This window comes from Zosterops lateralis (assembly GCF_965231275.1).
Source record: "Zosterops lateralis genome assembly, chromosome: 1".
NCBI classification, from domain to species: Eukaryota; Metazoa; Chordata; class Aves; order Passeriformes; family Zosteropidae; genus Zosterops; species Zosterops lateralis.
In genome coordinates, this window is record NC_139762.1 from 49,787,852 (window position 1) to 49,806,759 (window position 18,908).

At 40.9% G+C, this 18,908-nt stretch overlaps 1 protein-coding gene across 11 annotated transcripts in view; it reads right to left on the bottom strand.

The window, feature by feature from the left end:
* Positions 1 to 18,908, bottom strand: part of ARPP21 (cAMP regulated phosphoprotein 21) — a 286,537-nt gene that overhangs the window by 71,674 nt on the left and 195,955 nt on the right. For 10 of the 11 annotated variants that reach the window (XM_083880833.1, XM_083880836.1, XM_083880838.1 and 7 more), the window contains 2 exons: positions 18,736 to 18,887; positions 16,845 to 17,587 (listed from right to left, as the gene is read on the bottom strand). The exons of the other annotated variant lie outside the window; for it this stretch is intronic. In XM_083880833.1, the coding sequence (XP_083736959.1) occupies positions 17,330 to 17,587; positions 18,736 to 18,887 (410 nt within the window). In that variant the 3' untranslated portion in view covers positions 16,845 to 17,329. Of the gene's footprint in view, positions 1 to 16,844; positions 17,588 to 18,735; positions 18,888 to 18,908 lie in introns of those variants that run through there. 11 annotated transcript variants of the gene reach the window in all.

The window sequence follows — 18,908 nt, forward strand, 5'->3', positions numbered from 1 at the left end:
CCCTTTGGGAATTCTAATGCATGCAGGAAGCAGCCAGCTATCTCAAGCAAAATTATTTCTGCTGCTCCTGGGTGAGATACCATCTCTGGCATTTGCTTTGCACTGCTTCACTACAGAAGCTTATGCCCATCAGAAAAAGCTGAGGTTCTCCAACAGCAAAGACATGAGCTAGCAGGGCATAGGTAACAGACAGGATGGCACTTGGTATGCCAAAGAGCAGAATTACTGTGAAGTCTTTATTAGCAAGAGAAATATGGGTAATGAAGAACACCTTACTTTCAGGTGGAAGCAAACCGTTTTGTCACGGACAACACGTAAAATAGAAATGATAGAAACACACAATAGAAAACAAACCCACAAGGTTTATTTGACCCAGATAATCTTTTCAATGTTCTATCAGACATGTCATGGGCAGGTTGTACAACTGGCATGCAGCCAGTTTGGCATTCACTAAAACATCTCAAGCAACAGGGTGAAAGTACAACAAGCAGAACTTCCCTATATTTAAAGGAAAGTATTGCTGCTTTCCCATGCTGCTCTTAAGGGAAGCAATACATCCCTAAGCTAACATTACATTTAAGTGATCTTGTTGAAGAAACAATGTGAAAGAAATATTAATAATTTTTTGTGTTGCCAAGGCCCTCAAAGCTGCAGCTGACCCTCTGCGCAGGTATCATCAACCTTCTGCAGTGGGTTCCTCTGCCAAGCAGGGAACTGAGGCAATATAAATGAGGCCAAGCATGCAAGGTGTGTATGAGGCAAGAACTTCAGTTTGTCACAGCTCAAGGCCTTAGGAAAGGGGCTGATCTGAGAGTCAGGCTACACAGCAGTAGAGTAAGAACCTCTGTATTGAGGTGTCATAAAAGAGTAATAGGAGGACTGGGACCTCAGAGAAAAAGGCAGGGGCACAGCTTTGGGGAGGTGCATATGCAGGAACTTTGTACAATACTGTTCACACTTCGGTCTCCCCAGCACGTGTTACACCCTTCAAAGCATTTCACAATATTTATGAATTGATTGATGCATTTCCCCTGTTTATTACAGTAGGAAATGCACATCTCTGTTTACCAACATAGAAACCAATCCAAACCAATCACCACTTCTCAGATACCAGAACTACACAATGCAGTAACAACTGGAATTGATACTCACCAGTATTCACTCCCAGCACCCGGCCCACCATTTTTTTTTCCCTTCCCAAGGAAGGGGTGCAAGCTATCTAGAAGATCAATTATACTCAGCTGACCCAGCACCACCACCAATGACACTGAGTAGTTCACAGCTGTTTTTTAACAAAGCCAAGACTTAATCAGAGAGTATCATGCCCTAGCCCCCCGAAATAATAGCAAAACCCTTACAGATGTTTGTGGAATACAGACTTTTTCTTTATTTATTAGGGTTTATCTGTGAGGTACATCTGATCAAAGTTCTAGTTAATGACCAAAACCATGACAATAGAATAAGATGTTTGCCCATCTCTTTCATATTCTGGAGCATTCCTGTAAGACTGGACTGACACTGTGTGGGCACACTGACACATTTGCTGCCAGCCAAATCTTTGTTCCCTACCTTAGAACCCTATGGAAGTGTTTGTGGAGCAGAAGCCATTCAAAAAGCAACAGAGTGCTGCATAGAGGTCACCTTTCAGCTTTGGAAAGGGGTCGTGACTTGTGGAAAGATCAAAAAGAGTGGATTTGGACAAACAAAACCACATGAAATAAGTACAGATTCCTGACCTTTTTTCAAGCCTCAAGCCTCAAACCTCAAACTTGTCAGCTCAGTTACATAAAATGGTGTCCTCTAAGTAACTGAAACACCGGCTATGAAATGGAAAAACAAATCTGGATCAATTCCTGTTGCTACAGGGGCCCCACCATGTGTGTATAATACCAGCCCAAATCTCTATGCTACAGGCACCTCCGAAAATCTTGCCAGATGTTTGGAGAACAGGGGGTCTCAAAGCCCTTGATGGGCATGGCTCCAAACCATGCACACAGGGACAGGGGGACAATATTTCTATATAGTTTTACAGTCATCCATGAATGAAAGCAACAGGATGACACAGTGCTTTGGACACAGTTCCTTGACATGGAAGGTCCCTTTTGGGCTGTTTTTCCTATGTTTTCATGCTTAGGTTAGTTTTTACACAAGAAAACACTAATACATCGTGATGCTTAGCTATTCCACCTGCTTAAAATGTCCCACAAGGACTTTGACTTTGGTCCCAGGCCCCACAGAGACACTGAATGTGTGTGTCCAGGTGGGAGCACCATGGAAAGGGAAGATGAATGAGCTGTCAAAGACTTGCATTAGCATACAGGAAATCCCAATGAGCCCACTCTCATGCTGTTAAACTACAGCAAACTGAGAACACAATTCTCAAATACAGCCTCCCCAGGAGACTTCATGTGCTTTATGTTCTTCAAACCTTGCCTTGTTGAGGAAATTTAATTTCACGGTAGGTCTGATGCAGACAGAGGTGCAGAGGGAACCTGAGATTTTTTTCATCCCTTCCTCAGGAGTCTACATTCATGTCACATCCTTGCTGGTCCTTTCCTTCCAGAGTGGAGTGCACTACATCTGTGCTCAGAAAACACAGACTTAATTTGCTATGTCTTGCAAGAACCTGGCCAAAAATTGCCCCATTTACGGTACGCCTTGATAATCCCCACACACGGGGTACAGGTAAAGCAGGAAGCCATGTTTCATTTTCAATCCTCTTAAGTGACGGTCTGCTTTTCCTACACTGCAAAGCTAGGAACCCAGGCAGTGGCTGCTGCTGAGATGAATATTGAGCCATACAGCAAAAAAGTTTTTGAGTCATGGACTTGGATCCACCAGCTCTTCCTTTCCCATTCCCCAGCAGCCATATAAGGGGCAGCAAGTCCTGCTTTGGAAATATGTCTTAGCACTGTACCATCTCTTGTCCACACTCAACCTTTTACTTTAGTAAGCAAACTCTGTATCTGACCTCACTTCCATCCTACATCTTGCTTTACTCTGCAAGTGAACTTGCTGCAGCACCTGAGCAATGTTTAACATTTTGGTAGGTGGAACACTGGTTTTAAATGGAGCCACATGCCCACCTAGGCTGGGTTAGCTCATGTGCCAGCATTAGTACCTCTTACCCCACTGCCCAGGATGTGCTCCTGTGCTCCAGCCATACCTGTCCAAAATGCCAGTCCTGCTGCTCTAAAAATTATCACCAGCTGACATTGTAATATGGTTGTACTTCCCTACAGGGACATCTCCTTCTCTGTCTCTCTTTTGTCTTATGTGAAGGGAAAGGAAGGCAAAGGAGCCTGGAACATTTATCATGCTGCATTTAAGCAGGAACATAAGCACAAATCCTCAGGAGGAGAGCCCCTTTCCTCCTGCTTTCTGCATGTTGTTTCTCAACTTAGCATGTGCACCTAGAACATATTTCAGAATTTCATGAATTCAAAATTCTTATGATTTCATGGGAGTCAGGAGACCTGAAATCTACTCCTATCCCTGACACTGAACCAAGGCCTTAGATGTTTCATTTCTTTTTATTTCTTCTCCTCTTTCCCCTTCTTTCTAAGATTAAAATCCTTTTGAGGAATAACTTCACAAACCATCTCTGCTGTAGAATGGAGCCACCATTCTCCTTTGCCTTAGCCAAAAAATCTGCTTTGCCTTAGCCAAAAAATAGCTGTGAGAAAACTATGGCATTGACCCAGGTCAAAAGAATGAAACTTTTTTCTGTTTTTGGGACTGCTAAGGAATAGTTCTGGGAGAGTGAGAAGGCGTGCTAGGAGAAATGACAAGAACAAGAGCAGAGGGAAAAAGGCAGAAAGCTTATCCTGTCCCTTGACTGACAGGAGATTGTGAAAAGACAGCTCACATATATGGGCTGTAGAAAGAAGCAGCCTCCTAACCTGCCTGTTCTGAGCTGCTCTCAAACTGGCAACAGCCCTGCACTACATGGTTAATACATGATGCATGCTCAGAAAAATTAAGGTTTCTGTGTTCAGAAACCACCCTGAAAACATACTCTTACCCAATAATTTCTGGTGCCTTACTAAATACAGTCAGCAGGAAAGGCTGATAGGCTGTAGAGATATACAACCCTCTCCCACCCTCTCTGTTCACTGAAGCACTGTTGAAGAGGAGGATATTGAACAAGCACTGGGCAAACATGCTAAAATTGGACAAACCTAAGATGTGCTTCAAAGTCTTCACAATGCCAGACAGATGAAGTACAGTTCAGATGTATTTAACATCATGTTACTACTCAGCTTTATACTCTAATGAGATGCAGTGTGACATTATTTATTCATTCTAAAATAATTTATTGCTGTGATGGCGAGACCGAACTATAACTTCAGCAGAATCTTATTTTTCTTACCAGCTGTAATGAAGTTGGTTTCATAGGAGCACTCTCCCAGTTGTAATGAGCTGCCTGTCTCCTGCCACTACAATCCAGTGAGAGAAATAAGACCAGCTGAGAAATACTTTATACTTTGATCTGTCTCAACAAATCAGTTCAAGAGCTCTAAAACAGAAACCCCAGGGAGAGGGAAGGGGAAGAGGAGAAGTTCAAGCAGGGAAGTTTTAAAGCTGTATTTGATTTGTTTCACTAGAGCTGTGGTAGTTAAAAAAAAAATCAGATCTATCCATTTCTTTTTTGAGATTTGCCAGCTCTCTCAGGCCCTCTACACTACCAACTTTGGACAACTTTATTTCAGTGATAACCAAAAGAATATATATATATATATATATAAGCCTCTGACACCTTGAAAAGTCAGATTCTATAATTCAATAATCTGCCCTCGTTGGATTTCTCCTGTTGCCAATATATCAACCACTTGTTATCCACCTCTTAGGAGAAAAAATGAGGGAGAAAGAACAGTACAAGAAGGCAGGGATGGAACCACAGAGGTTTTACTCCTTGCCTTTGAAGTTAAGCTGCTCTGAATGAGCAAGGCATGAATCCTACCTCTGGGACTCATCCTGCACCTTCCTTTGCAACACTGGGGATAAGGAATTCATTACAGCCTTGAGCTTACCAGGCTGATGTCTCCTAGTTTTAACATCAGCTACATGGAGGAACTTTGTGTTTCTCTTGAACTCTTGCATTTTTTTTTTTTTCTTCTTCTTTTTTTTTTCTTTTGCTGTCTGCTAAATTTCTGCATGATCTTGTGATCACCCCTTCACCCAAGTGGCTCCATCTGCTAAGAAATGATGAGGCTAATCTCCTTACACAGGGGGTATACAATGAAACATCTGGGGAAAATTATTATCAAGAGTTTGGTACTATTGGAAAGGGTTTCCTATAGGATCAGCACTTCCCTTGAAAGAGGGTAGAAATGTTAAGACTTCTAATGCAAGGGAACAGGAGAAAACATATTTCAGTCAAGAAGCTCCACATTATCAACATCTGAAACTATCCTCCTTTTCCTGTATATCATTGCCACTACTGCTATTTCTAGATACCAGCAGGCATGAGAGGTTGAGTCTGTGCATATGGATGGCAGCAGAAGTGCAGACAGGTGACACCTTAGTGCAAATTCATGGCTCTGGCTTACACTAGTACTACCTTGGGTGAAACAGGGAATTGTAAGGACTTTGCAAATCTAGTCCCTGAGATGGCAGCTTTCCTGCCCACCTGGCAGCTCCACTGCACACATTCAACCCGGAATGTTCATTCATAGAAATGTGCCAGTTAAAGTCACATTTGGTACCTTCTGTATTTCAGCCAAAAGCTAGCCAGAGTGCCAACAACAGCAGGTAAGATAACCTATTTTATGGGAAAATATATTTTTCAGCATATTGGCTGTTTCTACACTCTTTATACTACATTCTGTTTCCAAGAGCATTTTGTACCTATGAAGACTGTTTTAAAGAAAAAATAAATTAATAAAGCTTAGGAGATTGTGGATCTAAAATATAGAAAATTCAAGGAGGTCAGAGAGGGTGTCAATGCTTAAAAAAATAGATCTTTCCTTCTCCTCTAATCGATGTGCAATGGTGAATGGCATTTTAAGAAAAATACACAACTGTGAAAGCACTCAGAAAAAGCAAATAAAAATGAGTGAATAAATAAAAAGCATTAAAGTACACCACTAAACTAGCTAATTAATTACACTTGTCCATGTTCCTTTTGGTGTTTGCCACTAGGTCATGTGGTCACAGAAACATAACAAAATTAGAACACAACACAGTTTTAATTAGCTAGGTTTTCAGAAGGACTTCCATATGTGTCCTACCTCTTTCTATAGAATCGTGATGAAAATGACAAGGATAAATAATTCTGCTACCTCATAGAGTAGCATCCAGTGCATTGAACACAAGCATGTTTAGTTCATTTAATTAATTAATTTAATTAAACACCACAACTCTTACCCCCCTAACTCATAGTCTAGTATTTCTGAAAGGAGATAGTGTTCTCTGAAAGGTGGACTGAGATTATGTTTTTTGCAAAGACAGGCATGACTTGACTCCAGCAGTGTGCCTGTGCAGGAGATCATCAGGCCTGCCCCATCACCTACACATCAGGATGCTGCTCCAGTTTCCAGGAGAGAGTGCATATTTTTGGGGAGAATGCATCTGCCCTGAGATTGGAAAAATAACACTGGCAAAGTGCGCTGTCCATTCCCTGGAGCGCGCTGCCTCTCTTAAAAGCTGAGCATGTGCAATATTTATGCTGGTCATATCTGCTCAACTCAGCACTGGACTTTGCCCAGCAGTTTTTGAGTGCTGGCTGGGAGGAGGCAGTGCTGCTGCTGCCCTAAGCCCAGCTCCAGATTCCAGTGCTACTGACACAGGGCGCTCTTAATGCCACTTTGGCTGCTGTAAGCAAGCAAGAAACAAATGCAGGATTAAGTGTGGCAGCAGATTACTGAGTGGGATGCCTGTTTTATCGACTCTGAGCTTCACAGATACCAGGATGGCTTGGTCCGCACAAGTGACCAGAAGGTCACATAGCTGCATGTCTGGGGCCATTGGCATTAGGCACAATTTGCAAGCTAAATGTGGATGTGAGTCAAAGCTGACTGACAGGAATGTGCATCTGTTGAGGCAGTTGGGCCAGCAGATGATATTCGTTGTTATCTGAAAGCCACCAACAATGCGGATCTCTGCTGTCAGGGTTTTAATTCCAGAAGCCAGACACAGATAAATGACTGTTTTGAAGAAATACAGTGGGTAATAGGCTGAGAGACAGAGCAGTTGTGACCCTTGGTTTTATGGGACTCACAGACACACAGCACTGAATGGAAAGTGCTTGCTCCATTATCTGTCAGCAGCAAAGATCACACCCCAGCACTTCCCCTTGGTCTTCCCTCAGCTCAAGATGTTACTATTTCTGAAAAAATAACTATTTCTGTGAGGGAGTATCCCATACCTTCAGGCCTTTTCTCCAGCTACTAGCCATGACACACATTTCATTGATTCATTTTAGAAAGACTGTGCTCCAGTTGGTGGCGGAAGTGTGTGTTCTAACGACAGCCATCTCAGGGCATTGGCAATTTAGTAGTTGCCATTGGTGTACCTGGAATGATTTCTGTGCCCTGGGTATAATTTTTCCCACATCTTGCTAGAAGTTAGATGTCAGGCTGCACTAATTACTTTGGCTCCCCAAGAGAGAGGAATGGGAATTTGCATAGAGCAATTCATGCCACCCTAGAAAAATGCATCCTCACAGATCTCTGTAAAGGATATGTCTTTATCATGAAAAACTGAGAATAGCTCCTCTTTTAAGTGAAAGGAGTATCAGCAAAAGGAATATTCTTTGTTGCTAGTAGAGGTTGAGAATTTCAAATGGTGCCTTTTCTGCCTGTGTTTCTCTGTGAGCTTAAAAGATCAGTCCTCTTCCACAGAACCAGTCCTGTAGTGTGGTTATTAGCATCTCTTTCATCTCCCCTCTGGATCTCAAGGGTGCCAAAGCATTAGGCATCCTTTTCTTACAGATATCATACATATTGCTGATGTTACAAATGCCTTCTCTGGCACCTTGTGTAGGGCCACAGCTGGCTTCTTCATGCTTCTGCTGTTCAAATACCACTATCACGCTGTCCATAATACACACAGGGATCAGGCAGCCATGGTACGCCATGGTATGACTTCATTTGCAAGCCACGTTGGCAACAGGTTACATATGTCCCTCACACTGATGCTGATGCATCCTCACAAACCATCACGAGTGCAGGCTCCTCATTTTGGCCAGCAGCTTCAGAGACTTTGCCATGCTAAGCTCCAGCCACTCAGCTCATATTCCTAAAGCACACAGCAGGTTTTTTTTATCTGCTCTGAACCTCCTCATGTGCTCCCAAAAACAGCTGCCATCACATCTCTCCTCCTGAATCTGCAAGCCATTTGTTTTTCGTAAGATGTTTCAGAGACTATACCCTGCTCCCAGCAGTATGAGCTTATTTACCTGGAATAAAATTCGGCAGCAAAAAACAAAACAAAACAAAACAAAACAAAACAAACAAACAAACAAACAAATGAAAACCCCCCCCCAAAAAAACCCAACCAAGCAACCAACCAAACAAAAAACAAAAGACAAACAAACAAACAAAACAAAACAAAACAAAAACAAAACAAAACAAAACAAAACAAAAAAAAACAACAACAACAACAACAAAAAAAAAAACCACCGAAAAGGAGAAAACAATGCAGTAAAAATGTAAAAATTCTGTTATAGACAATAGTGATACCTGTCTCATAGCATCCAAAATGCTCATCACATAGAGCTAAGTAAAATGATTTCTGATGCTTTTTAATGCAGAAGAATTTATCAGTTCTCAAAAAACAACAATGAAAAAGACTTACTTATTTGCACAAAAATACATTTAAAAACCAGTGGTAACTTTGCAGTTAAACACCTCTCCCTCTTTTAGAAAAACCCCATGCTCTATACATGAGAAGAATGTGATACCAGCAGGGCCCTGTATTGGATAAGTGGGTTTAAAAAATTGCAGCTTCCCTTTACTTACTTGTACTCAGACAATGCTACTCTGACTAACAGACATTTCCTTGCCAAAGAGATACTTAAATCTGTTCAGAAAATTCACCTTTGCACTAAAAAACCAAAACAAAACCCAAAACAAATAAACAAGCAAAAACCCCACAAAAAACCAACAACAACAAAAAGAGAGAAAGAAAGAGAGAAAGAAAGAGAGAAAGAGAGAGAGAAAGAGAGAAAGAGAGAAAGAGAGAAAGAAAGAAAGAAAGAGAGAGAGAGAAAGAAAGAAAGAAAGAAAGAAAGAAAGAAAGAAAGAAAGAAAGAAAGAAAGAAAGAAAGAAAGAAAGAAAGAAATTGATCCATACACCAGGCTTTTTCTTAAGCAAAGAGGGGCAATGCTTCTAGCCCTGAACCATAGAACACCTGCTGTAGTGCAAGACAGCTCTCTAAAAAATACAGCCCCAGTCTAGGGGAACACAGAAGCACATGAATAAATAATAGAACAACACTCAGATCAATTTTTTTTCTGTGCTGTATGAATGCTTCATGTCCAGAGCTCATTCCACTGCTGTGTGACAGCTCTGATGTCTGCAACATCTTTATTCACACATCAGCAGTAACTTCTTCCACCACATGCCAACTACATATAATCTCCCAGTTCCAGTGGACTGGGAAGATATGTTCAACAAATACTTAAACCAGTATTTTTTTATTCTCCTCTCTATCTTTGAGACAGCATGAAGGATCCAGATTTATCCGTGCACCCAGATTTACCCAAGTGTTTTCCATATAATTTGGACTCCTTTGTAGTTTCTGAAACACATCTTGATAATTTGAGCCTCGTGGAAGATGACAGCAAGCCCAGTGCCATGTGGTTTTCTGATATCCCTGCCAATAAAAGAAGCATCAAGCTGTGCACAGCCCATAGCCATGGGAGTATGTTGCTCAACAGGCTCATGCACCCAGTGGGAAGCAGGAGTGTGGATGCCTGAAGCAGTTCTGAATTACAGCATGCTGTCTGTCTCAGTGTTTCATCTGCAGAGATGAAACAAAATGAAAGGGTGGCCATTAACAACACAGGAGCTTGGTTCAAGTTCCACATGTGAGCTTCATGAAAATGCAGCTCTGCTTGCTTCCCATGAAAGAAACCATGCCTCAAGCTTAAGTGTAGCCAAGACTTGACCCCTACTGAATATTTGGGCCAGGGAGATTCTGGATGCTTGCTGGCCTCCATTTTACTTACTGTTAATGAGATTAGCTGAGAATGTATGTGCAAATTGCTCTAAACTTTTATAGGAAGCTTAAAAATATCCAGCACTTCGCTTTAAGGTCTGATTTCCTGGCCTTTACAATAGGCATTGAGATGTTGAAAGTAATTTTTTTTCCCCTGTGGAGATATTCTCTAATGTATTTTAGAAGTTTTTATCTCAAAGGCAGAATTTGTCCAGATTTTCCAATTAAGGTTTGATCTCGGTGTCAATTTGTTTCCTCCTTGATTCCTAGATAAGATAATTCTTTTCCTGCCAGCATCTGCACGAAATGTCACGTATCAAAGGACTATACTGTAACCACTCACCTCCTGACATTGTGTCCCATGTCTAAATCATATCCTCAAAGAATCAATAACACTTAGCTTGGAAGACAGGAGCACAGCTCAGGAGAATTTTTTAAAAATCTTGTTTCAATTGAAAGGCTTTAGAAAAATCCAAACAATTCATTTTTCTTATCACAAAAAATTTTACTCACATGCACATAGGTGCACAGAATCCCTTTTCCCTATAGGCTCCACCTGGCATAGGAACCTGGTGAGATCAAAGTTCATGGGAACTAAGCAGGAAATTTCCAGTCTTGTCTACTATCCAATTCACTTGTTCTTCCAATCACACTGTTTTGATTCACACCCGTATGATTTATCCTTAGTGTTAAAAAAAACAATGTAGCTTCTGGGTCTGTGAAACTTGATTTTTATCTGAAGATACACAGTATTCTTTGAGGGGATCTTTTTCAAACATTTCTTTAGGGATATATTTAGTACAGTTCAATGCGTATACAATGCCATACATCATGATCTTACATTTCCATTTCACAAATGCCTTTTGTAAAACTGTATCCATAGCATAAAAGGTAAAAAATTTTTGACCTATTTTCCAAAACTATTTCTTAACAACACAAGGATAAACTGGAATATAGTGCTTCATTAAGTGTAGTTCTGCAGCTGATCTCTGCAAATGAAAACCAGGGAAGAATTTAATATCACTTTTCAACAAGCTGTCCATAAGTCTACCCTGAACACCTGTTATTCTTCAGCTTGAAAGCTAATCACATTTCCTCTCTTCTAGTTTTTTTCCTGTAATTCCTACATCAATTAAGCCCTCTTAAGTCAATGAAAAAATACTGTCAAACCCATTCTTAATAGCAATTACACCTGATGCACAGGAAAGCCAGGACTTTTGACATGAAATAAGAGATTATATACCAAAAGCCACTTAAGGAAAATTCAATTATTATCAAGTGAAGCAAACAACTCTTAGCACAAAAGCATTGCTTGTAAATAATTAACCTTTACAACAATAATGAACAAGTATATGCTACAAAGAAGAAATTAAAGATCAGGAAAAGATCGTGAAGCACTTCCCCTGTAAGCTTTATTTCATTCTTGGTGTAATAATACATCCTGCTCTGAATAGCAGAACAAGCAACTGTGTAAGGCCAGTCATAGTCACTCATGCAGTCAGGGCCATATGACACTAAACAAACTGAAGAAAATTAACTCAAGATTAGCCTCACCCCCTCCTGTTCCTCAGCTTTGTCGCAGGATGGACTCTGTCGGGTGATATCAATTATTATTATTATATAACAAAATACTGCTTTATGGAACTGCACATTCCATCAGGTCAAAGCTTAATTTCTAGTCCAATACTCTGACAGTGTCTGGAGAAAGGACTTGATATGGTGACAATGATATGGTGACATTTCTCCAGATCATTTTCTCCCTCTGTGGACTAAACACTGGCTGGCTGTATTTAGCAGCTTTCAGTACAACATTCTTTTCTGACCATTCTTTTCATGCCATCTCTGAAATGGCACCTAGAATCCTGCTGCAAGGAATGCCACAGGTTGCCTAAATACTCTGTGAGGAAAAAAGAGATCTTCTCATGTTGCCTTTGTTTGAAGAATGTTGGTTTAATAGGCAAAATTTCTCTTATGTCTCGTTGTCCTTATACCAGGAGAGATAATGAGGAGCCATCCCCTTCCACAGCTGGTGAGATATTGTAAAAAGAGCCAGAAGCCTGAGGGTAAATTCCCCCTTTTGATGTGCACTGGAAAGCTGTATTTTCAGGCATATGTAATACATGGAGTACAGCAATAGTTCATGTCCCTCACTGAATGCAGGGCCAACTGTCCTCAGAAACACTCCATGGCATTAAATATTTAACCACCAATCCACTGCCCCAAAGGGTCATTATAAGCACTTAAAAATGAAAGGAACCAGCAGGGAAGACAGCAAATTCCTAAAGCAAATCAGGAGCAGAAATCCAGCTGGAAATGCTCCTCTTTTGCCCTGATTTGGGAGCAGGCATACCCCAAATGGCTGCTTCACCCATACTGGGTTAGGTGCAGGCAACATGCATTCAGTGAGGCTTCTTCTCCTCCAAAACACTCAAGGCATTTCTATATGCTGCTACAGAGATATGAACCATAGGATCATCAAGGTTGGAAAAGACCTTTAAGATCATTGAGTCCAACCATTAACCATTAATCTAGGAGCACCATATTCACCACTAAACCCTTTTCCTAAATACCACATCCATATGCCTTTTGATACTTTCAAGGATGGTGATTCCCCCAGTTCCTGGGGCAGCCAATTTTAATGTCTGACTACCCTTCCAGTGAAGAACCTTTTCCTAATAGCCAGTCTAAACTTTGGTACAATTTGAGGCCATTTCCTCTTGTCCTATAGATTGTTACCTTGGAAAAGAGACTGACCCCCACCTTGCTACAGCCTCTTGGAAGCTTGTAGGATTGCTGTTGAAGCACCAGTCTGAGCTTGCCTCAATGTTTGCCCTAAGCTGGCCACTGCCAAAATGAAGGTGATGCCCTACACCACAAATGTGGTTTTAGACAACATGAGCTAAGCAGGTGTTGAAGCTGTGAGCATTTCTGGAGTATGGTCTCTGGGCCAAGCACGAGTGGGACACTTTTGAAGACCAAGGACTACTCTACCTCTCCCTTACTAGCCAAGAGGAGCTCCAAGGGACAACATGCCAAAAGCCAGGACTGGGTATCGCCCTCCATCAGAGCCTCTCCACTGAGCATTAAGGGAAGAAACTGTTTTCTTCTTCCCTTTGGTTTTCCCAAAGGGGCAACATGGGCCACAACTCAACAGACTAGTGACCAGGTGCTGAAAGGACACTGACCTCTGCACATGTCAGGGACACCAAGTGAAACAATTGTATTGAACATCAAGTGACCATGTCAGGACAGGTCCTCATGCTATGGAGCAGCTAAGAGAGCAAAGAACAAGATTCTCTGGCTACTCTACACTCCCCCCTGCACATTCCCATTCCTTGCTGCTGGGATAATTTGTGCAGTCTTCTTCCAGTACAGGAAGCTTTCCACACAGAGTTAGACAGAAGCATAAGGGAATACAGTTTTAGAAGGAAATCATTGACTTCTTGGGGAGCACAAAGGGCAGAACAATAGCAAATGGCATCTGGCTTCTGTTAGGAAACACAGCCTCTGCAAATTACAGCCCAAATGAATTAGAGCCATCCAAAAGGCTGATCAGTGTCATCTGATGGAGTGAGTTTAATTCAGGATATGCCTCCTTGGTTTCTCAGTGCAATACAAATTAGAAAAAAAAAAAAAAAAAAAAGGCAGCAAATTAAATATGTATGGGGCCTTGGCAGAATTTTCCATCAGTTATAGAAAATAAAAAAGAGAAAGCAATATAAAATCAACAAGGCAAGTATGCAGTAGGCAAAGGGAAAATGCAACAAAGAGTCTCTAACACCACAACAGGGCTGCCACAGAGCAGCTGCCTGAGTCTGCCAAATTCCAAGGGAAGATTAGAGAAAAATAAGCCCACAGAGACAGAGCATCCCCACAGGAGAGGCACATGTCCTGTAAACAATTTCACTACTGTAAGCTGGACTTTGAACTCCTGGTGACTAGTTCCTGAGTTTCTAAGTCTGGCCATGTGAATCCAACAGCATTCCTTTTACAGAGATTACCTACAAATATTTCAAAGGATTGAGAAAAAAGCACTGAGCTCCACCTATGCATTTTTTTTTACATGTATTTACATCACTTCTTTTTTCCTCCTCATTCTCTCCCCTTCTGATAATGCTGAAACATCTCTTTTTTTTTTTTTTTAATAGCAGAAAGGTGCTAAGCAATTCAGCTCAGAATATTTTACTAATGAACAAAAGTAGGATAAAGACTTGAAAATATAGTATGATTAAAAATTAAAATTAGAGAATCTTTTTCTGCTTCACTTGATATAGAAAAACTACTTGTCTTGAAATACAAATTATTTCCACATAAAGCAAATACAATGCACCACCACATGAGACGGCTCCCCCATGTACATGATACTGTAATAATTAGGGCATTCTCCATAGCTGAGGGAGAAGAGATTCAGTTTCCTCATATGCCTAAGGAGATTTGAACTCTTTGGAGAGTGAGACAATCAGGGGATGTAGGCTATTTTGAGGTGGGTGGCTGTGACTGCCTACCGAAACTGCTAATTTTTTTATAAAAAGTTCAAGTGTCATATCAGCAGGAAGGCACATTATTAATGTGCAGGTAGCTGCTGCTGCCACAAGGCTGAGAAAAGTCAGTTAGTGGGATCCCTGCTCCCACAGCTAAGTAGGTGTTTTCTAGCAGCTGGTCATTGTACTGGCAGACAGGTAAATCATGGGAAAGCATGGCCATGGGATGGCATGGGATACACTGTTTGCCAAGGGGACGTGGCCTGGAGCGGCCTAAGGACATGAGGAAATTCTGTCTACAGAAGCAATATTCCTAGCCTTTGCTCTTGGACTCCCTTCCCCATCTCTGCCCCTACAGCCCTGCTTGCCATCAATCCATGATGCTGAGGGCAGATTTGTTTTACCAGGAAATTAATTCCTTGTTCCCTGACAGGAGGGAAGATTAATAAGGTACTACTTCAGAAAAGAAATGGGACTTAAACATAGTGATGACCAAAGGGTCTCTTCGTTCCAGATACTAGGTGCACAGGGATTGCTCCTCCCTCACCTCTCCTTCAGCCTGGGCACACACAACCTGCCCTGCACAAGGTCAGCAGCAGGTAAATCCTTCTTGCTGGACTGTGGAACCTTGACAGAGGACACTCATTCATTCAGCTGTCAGTGATGCCACAGCAGCAAACCCAGCATTAATTACATGTAATTATAGCCATGCTAGGACAGAAACCTCTGTTGGATATGAAACACTTAAAATAAATAAAGCATACAATGCAGGAAATCTGAAATGAGAGCTCAGGGTCACAGCAAAATTCAACAGCAGTATCTTGATTAAAAAAAAAAAAAAAAAAAAAAAAAAAAAAAAAAAAAAAAAAAATCAATCAGCAGGCTCTCCCAAGGCATTTCACTTCTAATTGAAGAGTGAATTGTGTTTACTTAACTGCTCACACTCTTGACTGTCTCAGCAAATGAATCGTGATTACACTACATAAAATTCAGTGTTTGGCTTTCCTATGATCCCCCAGGACTGGATTCCACACTTAAGGACATATATGTAAAAAAAGGACTGAACTCTAAAAGATGCCTCTTCATTGTATAGAGAAGAAAAATGTTTCTTCCAAATACAGATAGTAGCCCCTCCAGCTCCTGTTTCCACAGCCGAAGTGGAAACCAAAGGAAAGGCCACATATGCTAAAGGCAAAATTAAAACTGTTTCACATTCAGATTAACATTGGTCAAGGGCTATGTAGCCTGCTGTAATCCTGGGCACTTAAAATCTTATTATGTATCATACAGATTTTACACACAGAAGGATCTTGGATTTTTTTTCATAAAGTGTATGCATAATTCTGGAGTGCTCAACTTTAACTGCTGCAAAGGTGCTCAAATTTGATAAATAAAGTCTAAGTGAAAAATTACTCAGGCTTCTGTCTCAAGTGTTGCCATCATTGAAGCAAAATGAGGAGCTCTATGCAGCATTTATGAAACAGAACAAGCTGGGAATTTGAGTGAAGATCAACACAATAACAAAAAACCACCACAGGAGCTGAAAAAAGTCCTAAAACTTTCTGGCAAACCAATGTGTTTTCAAAGCAACTTCCCAAATATATTGTTCATCCCCACTTACTTGAAAATGACAGACCTGATTCTTGGGTTGTCTTCTTTTGTCAAAATGGCTTTGCAGCTGGAGCACCAATAGTTGTGTAGAGCATCTCTATGCAGCAGGCTAGTATTAACTGATCTTCCATCCAGTGGATGGAATATCATGGGACAACTATGTCTTCTCATGTACGACTGTTGTATGGCCTCTTGAAGAGGTGTGACTTGGTAGAGGCTTGCAGCAATGATGAATTATGTTTAAAACATTCCTGGTCCTAGGGATTGGCAAAGTGCAAACTCAGTTTAAGGTGAACTGGTACATAATTCATTGAATACTTCCTGGGTGGCTATGCTACAATTCCAAAGTGTCTTAGCTATTATGGTACTTCATGCTGAGACATGCTATGTTGCCTTCTTACCAAACTCCTCTAAGCCCATTAAGCACCATTCCCTCATTAGCTTCACCTGAAAAAAGACAATGCAGAAACTAAAGGAAATTCACTCAGAAACAGAGAAGACCAAGCAGGTGGTAGAAACATGACCTTCCTTCATGAGGTCAAATAGCTTTATTGTGATTAAGCACTACAATACAGTATATATCCATAAAAAAACTCTATAGTGTATATAAATTATTCCTTCCATTCAGTAATTCTCTTTTTGTTTTCAATTTTTTTTCATTTCCATTACAGCTTTGGTACAATGTGATTTTATTATATTTTTAAATACTTTTAGCTTCACAAACTCAACACAAAGTACAAAACTAATCCGAATCGGGGATATTACAATCTACACAGTGGTGTTCAGTGGTAGGAAAAAATCTTACCTCAATGAATTCATGTCACTAGCTAAGCTATAAAGGCATACCTAGCAGACATGACAAAAATATGCACCATTAACCAGCAAACATTTTTTTTTCAAAATTTATTTTACTTCTTTTTTTTTTTTACAGGTTTTTCCAGCAGCAAATCACTTGAGCATAGTCAGTAATCCTGTCCTCAACTGATTATTCTGTTGTGTTCCTCTTCATTTGAAGGCCATGATTTATTTGTCAAATAATGCACCTCTATCCTCATAAATCTAAGCCACAGTGTCAGTACTTGACCTGCCACCCTGCATTGTTGATGCTCGCACAGTTTGTCCTGCAGCTGGCAGAAATAACTGGAACGTTATTGGAGGGGCAGTGTGGGGCAATCAACCGGAGGTTGTTCTGTGGGGCAGGAGGTATGACATTACAGTAGACAGGCATTCCAGTGGCTGTAAGTGTTCCTTGACCTGATTGATTAGGTAGCATGATTGGTTGTTGATATGATTGTTGTGGCAATCCTTGAGAACCCTGGGTCATTGGCACCTAGGTAGGAATATGGAAAGACGTAGGGAAAAAAAGACAGCAATTACTAAGCAAGTTAAAGCAGGTTCCCAGTATCCCTATATTCCTTCTAGCTGAATTTGAGTATGTTCTGCCAAAATGTGCTGTTTTCTGCTGCTCAGAATTGTTCTCATCTCTGAGGATTTTTTTTGTTACAGAAGGTTTTAAAGAGAATTCCCTCTGCTTTTAGGCCTAGAAAGTGTCTTTGTCATGACCCAGTAGAATATGCATTACTGGTATGCATTCAGTGCAAACAGTAGACTCGACCCTAGTGTATCTAGGCCATTTAAAAGGTCTAAACCTTTAACTTGATCTTTAAAACACATCTTCAATATGGTAATTCTGAAGATGTAAGGGGAAAATTTTACCCACAAGCAATTCCCCCATTTCCATCTGTGTCACTGAAGTGTTTTCAAAGAAGCTGAGGGAAAAGGGGAATGGCTGCTCAATCAGTGCAATCTGTTAAAATGAATTAGATGTCATTTAGTTTCTTAACTTTCCTGAGGGACCAGTAGCAAGTGTAAGCACAGGCCACCTCTCAAACGTGCTTGGCATAACTCACGGAAACTAGGTGTGAAGGTGGGGAAATAAGTCTGGGTAACTTACGGACTTGGTAAAAATCAAGCCACTGCCTTCCCTCTCCCCAGAACCCAATAAACAATAATCCATCTGGCTACAGCTTGTTATAGAAGACATGGTGGGATCCTTGGCAGGAGTCTCCACAGATGAGTAATTTTTAACTGGATCAGGCAAAGCCCTCAACTTCATTACAGGAAACAGTACTGCACTGGCAAAAAAGAGAAGAAATGAACAATGTTCTTATATTTTTTTTTAATTAATTTTCTTCACAGGAAGAAGTCTAATTCCTTTGTTCTTTGTGACATTACCCTCACTGCAGGCTGTAATAAATAGTTCATTTGAAGCATTCCAAAATCAGAATGAAAATCAGGAGCACTAAGACCATATAAATAGGAAGCAAGGAAGCCAATTTGACTTAGAAATGTATTCATCAGAAGGCTTCCTGCCACACACTTTCCAAATGAAGTTATAAGAGCACTGTATGATGCAAAAATTTAATTCAATTAAGCATTCTCCAAGAAAAAAAGTCTTTCCTTACAGCTTCTAAATACCTGATAAGACGACATGGCTGGATACTGCACCATCATGCCTTGCACCTGATTTCCCTGTTGATTATTCATCAGGTTCTGGCTTTGGGGCGGCTGCTGCATTCCCATGAGACCCTGGAACCCCTGCTGCTGGTTTGGCAGGACAGGCTGGTAACCTGGAAGAAGAAAGAAGTCTT